General features: G+C 35.5%; 1 protein-coding gene across 1 annotated transcript; it reads left to right on the forward strand.

Moving 5' to 3' along the window:
* The first annotated feature begins 3,431 nt into the window (after positions 1-3,431).
* LOC150109639 (zinc finger MYM-type protein 6-like) lies at positions 3,432-4,316 on the forward strand. The gene has a single exon (XM_090402813.1). The coding sequence runs from the start codon at positions 3,432-3,434 to the stop codon at positions 4,314-4,316; it is 885 nt and encodes a 294-aa protein (XP_090258939.1).
* The last annotated feature ends 3,309 nt before the right edge of the window (positions 4,317-7,625 follow it).

A 7,625-nucleotide genomic window follows, 5' to 3' on the forward strand; every position in this document is an offset into this window, starting at 1 on the left:
CCAAAACCATTCAGAAAGCCGAATTGTGCTTCACTTAGAGTTTCTTCACTTTTTCTATAAATGCGATTCTGAATTGCTTTAAAAAATATTTTTAATGTTTGGCTCATTAGACTAATAAGTCTGAAGTCACCACAGGAATTCGCTTTGGATTTCTTTGGGACTGATAAATGTATATTTGAGCCAATCTGATGGAAATTCATCACTTTCGTATATTTTATTAAATAGTTTTTCAAGAAGTTTGATGTTATCTGGTTCTATTAATTTTAAAAATTCTGTTTGCACACCATCTGGTCCACTGGGCTTTTCCTGTTTTACTTGTTCGTATAGCATTCTCTATTTCGCATTTCATGATTGCTGGTCCTTGAATGGTATCTTTTATATTTATAGGCTTCTGTCTAGTATCATTGAAAAGTTCTGTTACATATTTTATCCAAATCTGTGCTTTATTCTCTTCTTCTAGAACTATTTTTCCATTTTCGTCTCTTAGAGACACTATTTGCTTTTTCCTCAGTTTTCCGGAAATTTCGTTGATTTTCTTATACAGATTGAAATGATCATGTTTCTTCTGAAGCAGTTCAATTTCAGTACATAAATTTTTCATCCAATTTTCCTTGGCTTCTTTTATTTTTTTCTTAATGATGTTATGTGCTTCTCTATACCTGGCTAGGTCTTTGTTTTTGTACATTCTTCTTGTATCAATAAGAGAAAGAATCTCATCTGTCATCCATTCCTGTTGTTTTATATTATTCACATAACCTACTTCTTCAATACTTGTTGTTACGATGGCATTCTTTAAGCTATTCCAAAGAGATTCCACACTTTTATTTTCTTCTATATTAATCTGTTGTAATCGCAGGTTAAGCTGTGTCTTGGCACTTTTATTTATGTTCGGGTCTTTCAGTTTTTCTACATCAATTTTCTTTTTCTTCTTTTGTGATTTTTTAGCTGATTTTAATCTAAGACGTACTTCTGTAACTATGGGATTGTGGTCTGATGAGATATCTGCTCCAGGATAAGTCTTTGCACTCTTTATACTACTGTGGAATCTTTTATTTATCAGTATATAATCAATTTGATTTCTGACAATGTTATGTTGGTTATCTTGAGGCGATTTCCAAGTGCACAGTCTTCTGGGTGGAAGTTTAAACCAGGTATTTGCTATTGTTAGATCTTCTTCCTGACAGAACTGGACTAGGCGATCTCCTCTGTCATTTCTGGTGCCTAACCCATGTTCGCCAACAATTTCTCCATCACCCCCTCTTCCTACTTTTGCATTGAAGTCACCCATCACTATGTTTATATCATGTTTCTTTGTTAGATTTTTAATCTCTTTTAGGTGTTCATAAAACTCTTCAACATCTTCTTCACTTTTGTCAGCTGTGGGTGCATAAGCTTGGATGATATTTATGTTAACGGGGTTTCCCTTAAGTTGTAACAGCATTATCCTTTCAGAAAATGGAATCCAATTTAGTACTGATTTATTGATTTCTTCATCTACTATTACAGCTACACCATGTCGATGTTTGTTCTCATCATTCCCAGAGTAATACATTGTTGTATTATCTTGTTGACACTTTCCAGATCCTGGCCATCTTGTCTCGCAAATTCCCAAAATTCGGATGCCCAGCCTCTTCATTTCTCTTGTGGCATTTCTTAATTTGCCAGCTTCATACAGAGTTCTGACATTCCAAGTTGCGATTTTAAAAGTGGACATCATTTTGAGCCCGGAGATTCTTCGCACCCCTGTCCCATTTAAGGGACGCCGGGAACTTGGGGTCAATTGTAAGGGTTTGCTCGCCATGGTGGTTGTTCTGGAGATAAGGTAGAGCAGTAGTTTCTCCGTTTGCTTTCTGTTCCGCAGTATTACAGACGTACACAACATAATCATATTGCCATCTGCAAATCTCTGATCACAAGCTTTTCCGTCATCATTTGGCTTCAATCTTGTGTCAGTACTGACAATGCTGCTTCCCAATGTCAGGGGCAGTGACCCCAGCAGGTACTTATTTAATGGCGGCACTACTCGCCATGTCACCGAGTTGTCATTGGACTTTGTGAGGTTTTAAGTGAAACAGAGTTGCCACTTCTGCTCCCCCACGCCCTGATAGCTCAGTCGCTGTTGGTCCACGGCTGCTTATTCGCCAGATTGCTCTGCTTATATCGCAGCTAGCCTCCATATCTGAAGGCTGTTCCCCGATCCGCCACCTGGGGACGCACCCGGTAGTAGTCAGCTCTGCCCCGGGTAAAAATTTGAAAAACTAATATTCCATTTTGTTTCAATTTTGTCTTAATTCTTGGAACTACTGTCTGTACTGTTGTTTAACTGTAACTATATAATAAAATAAATTCTATTTTCATTTTTGTTTTCCAAATCGACCGCTTCAAATAAAGGCCGTATAAACGGTTAAGGAACCAATGAAATTCTTGTAACCTTCAGTATCCTTTGTTGTGGTTCGGTTGTTGTAATTGTAATTATAAAATAATTATTTTTATAAAATAATTGTTTTGAATATATATGCCTATTTAATATTTTAGCCATGAAACGAACGTACTTGTCCGGGGCAGAAAAAAGAAAACGACGGAAGGAAAAAGAAAAATTATTAAAAAACTCCTTGGAGGTTTTTTTGACTTCATCTTCATCTAAATTTCAAAGCAACGAAGATCGTCAACCAACACGTGCTGAACGAGACGAAAAAGAAGAAGATAGTCTAAAAAATGATAACATAATAGAAAACGCTGAACAAAATGAAAAAAATTCTGCGAAGGAAGAAGAAGGTGCCAAATATGACGAAACAACCGACAATGCTGAACTTGAACGAGATGTGCAAGACACGGAGGAAAATGCCGAAGAAGAAAAAGAACGAGGTGCTGATGCGGATCAACATAAACAACCAGACTCCGATAATTTTCATAAGATATCGCTTTATCGCCGTGCAAAATATCGGAGAAAATGGTAAATTACTTTATAAATAATAAACCGTGCAATATCGGAGACATGACATCTTTAAAAGTTGAATATAATGAGAGAAATCAGACGTACTGCTGAAATATTCCAAGTGTTCATTTTTACTGTGAAAAAGCAAATGGCACAAAAGAATATCAAGAATGGCTTATTTTTTCAGAAAGTAGCAAGATAATTTACTGCTATGTTTGCAAACTTTTTACACGTTCTATTACTAAATTTAGTACAGGACACAATGATTGGAAAAATCTTAAACGCGCATTGAAAGAACATGAATGCTCTAAAGAACATATTTCCTCAATGTTGATTTAAAAAAAAAAAAGATTGTCGATAACTGGACGTATTGATTCTTATTTGATTAATCAGATTAATATTGAACAAAAATATTGGCGAGATGTTTTAAAAAGAATTGTAGCCACAGTAAAGTTGTTACCAAGTTTGGGTTTAGGATTTCGGGGACACAGAGAAGATGAAAGTGTTGGTGGTGTTAACTAAAGAGAAATTTTATAACTTGTACAGAATATTTATCCAGTTTGATGAGTTTATTAAAATTCATTTAACAAGATATGATAATATCGGAAGCGGGAAGGTTAATTGCTTATCTCATACGATATGTGATGAATTTATTGCTTTAATGGGGACTGAAGTAAAGGAGAAATTAATTTTGGAAGTTAGAGAAGCTCTGTATCATTCGTTGATCGTCGATTCCACACCCGATGTGAGCCATATAGACCCGTTAACTTTTATATTGAGATATGTAAATAGTAAAGGAGCTGTGCTGGAACGGATTTTTGGTTTTTTGCAATTAAATAACCATTACGCAAAAAAATTAGAGGAACTCGTTTTTAACAATTTAAATGCTCTATCTTTAGATATAAAAAATTGTCGTGGCCAAACATGCGACAATGCGGCAAATATGGTTGGCAAATATAATGGTCTACAAGCAAGAATTAAGATGTTGAACGAATCAGCAATTTTCATTCCGTGTTCCACTCACACACTCAACATTATTGGAAACTCTGCTGCAGAAGCTTTTTCAAAGGCTGTTTATTATTTCGATTTCGTACAGAACGTATATAATTTTTTTTCTAAATCTACGCAACGAGGGAATTTATTTACAGACAATTTTGCAGATACAAATTCCAAACATGTTAAAAGAATTAGCGACACAAGATGGTCATCACGAGCTGGTACCGTATCTGCTTTGCGATTAAATTCTAAACATATTAAAACGGTTCTTATTAAAATAGGCGAAAATGAACTTGAAAAACCAGATAATAGATTGCAAGCCAAAACATCGTCAAAATATTTCGATAAATACGAAATTGCAGTGTTAACAATATTATGGGATTGATTATTGCGAAGAATAAGTAACAGAAGTCTTTCGCTTCAAGAAGCAAACACATTTGTTGCGATGTGTAAAACTTTTTAAATCTTTGTATAATTTTATAAAGGATGTACGAAATGATTTTGAAACCATAGAACGACAAGCAAATCTATTAACTGATGAAACAAATTATGAAATAAACCAGATAAAGAAAGAAACAAAAAAGACATTTTGATGAATTAAATACAGCATCAAACAACACGAACGAGACAATTCCAACAGGTCGCAAATTGTTCATCGTAGAAACTCATAATATGATTTGTGATAGATTGAGTACCGAAATTTCCACCAAAATTAATATGTATTCTAATGTGTTAAGTCATTTTCAATTATTTTTTGATCACGATATGAGTAAAGACGACATAAACGAGTGCATTTCTAAATTGGGAAATATAAGAATAATATTGAAATTAGCTATTTCAATGACGAAGTACATCAGCTAACGCCTATGTTGTTCTCGTATAGGGAGTTGGCAGGGCCGTTTACCCTATCTAACTTATGGAGACTGAGTGGGCAGTTCAATCTCCACTGGTAACCAATCAGAGAGATAGCTGGCCCAAGGCTATCACTGATTCATAGGTACGCAGTGAAGAAGGCAGCAAGCTAGTGCCGCCATCTCGTGGTCCCTAACCCTAACACTCGTATTTAATGTCTGAAAATAGTGTGGGTTCTACGGTCGATTTTCTTGAGTTTACTGGACGAAAAACCCGAGTTTCCTGGAGAAAAAACCTGCTAGCCCGTGCCAGATCGACTAACTCTGGAACCGGCCGAAAAAAGGTTTAGAAAAATTTCCTCTAGTCAGCGACTAGATTTGAACCACCAAATCCTTTCTTCGTGCGGTCAAGCGCTGTAGAGTGCAAACGCCACTTCTACTGAGCTACACAGGCTCGACAGTGTACATAATTTCTTAAAATATATAAAAGGAGAAAAAATCACATGTCCACTTCAAATGTACAAAACAATCATTAACGGATGGCAATCAACTTTTCAAATGTAGAAACAACACTAAAAAATTTTTAACAATGCCTATTTGTAATGTTTCTGCAGAAAGATCTTTTTCCGTCTTTAAACGTGTTGTCAAGAATTATTTAAGAAATTCATTGGGGTAAGATCGACTATCAAATTTGTCACTGATGTTTATTGAAAATTCTGTACTACAAGAATTAGAATTTGATTTATTAATTGACAAATTTGCTGCTGCAAAAAAGTAGAAAAGTGCCAGTATAATTTCATAAAATCCTTACGTACATAATACAGACTGTACTTGAATGTGATTATAATATTATCGAATTGTTCCTATAATATGTAATATACAATTAAAGTTACCTATTTAATTTCATATTTATATGTATAAATACATGTTTTCGCGAATGAATAAAGTTGCAAACTTGGATTTCTTGTAATGTCTCAAAGACATCATCCACATGATTTCATGCGGTAAAGAATTAGTGAAAAGCTTAAAGAAGGCTACAGATTGACTGCTGTTGCCAGAAAGTTTGGAATCTCACATAGCGTTGCATCCAGGCTCTGGGAAGCGTTTCTAATCAATGGAATGTGTTCCAGACATTTGCTAACAGGTCACCCCCGCTTTAACACGGAGCATGAAGACAGAATTTTTTAGCATAACTGCAAAACATAATGAATGCACCACGACAGGTCAGCTTATATCTCGATCTTATATCGGGGATATCACGACAAACTGTAGCAAGACATTCTGCGTCAAGGCCTATAGTCTGAGTCCCTTTATCCGCAGCTTATTGTACAGCTGTGGATTCATAAAACTTGGACCAGACACCAATGGGCTAATGTACTTTTCACGGATAAGTCGTTTTCGTCTTTCCTCCGATTCTAGACGACACTTGATCGGCATGAAAGTGCACTGCAAGAATGTTCTTGAAAGGGATAGATATGGATAGATATGACAGTGCTGGGGTTATGGTGTGGGAAAGCATCATGCTTAATGGATGCACCGAACTACAAGTGCTGGAAAGAGGGACTGTGATTAGTGAACCATCCGTGTTTTGAGGCTTAAGTGCTATGAAGAATTCATGTTGGAGGTTTAATGGAATATTATCAGCACTGAGAAAAGATTAAAACTAATTTGAATGCTTCCAATATTTCGTTCTCGGTCGCAGAGACATCTTCAAGGATTACAAAACTTTTTTGTAACAACACACACAAATACAATACAACAGTGATTGAAACTAAAGTCTATCTAGGTGGTGCACTCTCTATGGGCGTTTGCAGGTGGCCTAGGATGTAAAAAAAGGATCTCTGATAATGTTCCCCTTTTGGGAAGTTTTATGCAACCGTATTTGTTTAAATTAGGTTGATTCCTGAGTGCAGATGCAGATTCAAAGAACAGTCTTTCTGTTTTGAATTTACTATGATGGAGCTTGATGGGTTTTTTTTTTCAGGAGATCCTGTGGGTTGTATCCAAAACATGGTCTGCAAGGCCAGATTGAAGGATTACAATCGTCATTGCAGATGTATGACTTGTGTTCTTCTAACCGGATGATTGCTGATCTACCTCTCTGTCCGAATAAGTCAGTTTACAGGCGCAAGGTACTCCAGCCACTGAAAGAGGAGGGAGCTGATCTTTGGTGGAACGAATAAGGGTGACAAGTTTATCGTGGGGCTTGAGTTTCACTCACTGTTGTATTGTATGTGTGTGTGTTATTACAAAAAGATTCTTGAATCCCCTTTTTTGCAAAAAACGGATTTCACCAAGTGACATTCGCTTGCAAAAAAACAAATAACTTTGCAAACACCTGTTTTGGACTACACTCACACGGTAGCCGCCATCTTTTACCTGGAATTAGCTGAGAGGCGACAGTAGCGCCACACCGCAATGGCGGTGTTTTTGAACGTTATTAACTGGTAGATTTGTTCACCTTCTTTTATCTTTATTCCTTTTCACCATTATTAAGAAAAAAAAAGTGTTCCGTTACTTTTCGGAAACTCCTCGTATATAGACACAAAATAAGAGTGATATCACCGCATCCTTGATGGACTCTGTTTATTTATTTATTTTTATTTTATTTTATTTATTTATTTATTATTTTTTTGACAATGACAAAGTTTATTATTCTCATCACATATCTATAATATTTATAAATATACAATTCAAGTATATTATCAACATTTTCTGTTGGTTTTTAAATTTAATTTCGGCTGATTATTTGTTATAAATCAATAAAAATAGTTTCCTTATATACACAAGAAGAGTAAAATCGTTATCAGATAATTTCGTAGTTTATAAAAATGTTTAAAATA

Source organism: Typopeltis vanoorti, chromosome 2, assembly GCF_054136105.1.
Source record: "Typopeltis vanoorti isolate ZY-2024b chromosome 2, IOZ_Tvanoo_1.0, whole genome shotgun sequence".
In the NCBI taxonomy this organism is placed as follows: Eukaryota; Metazoa; Arthropoda; class Arachnida; order Uropygi; family Thelyphonidae; genus Typopeltis; species Typopeltis vanoorti.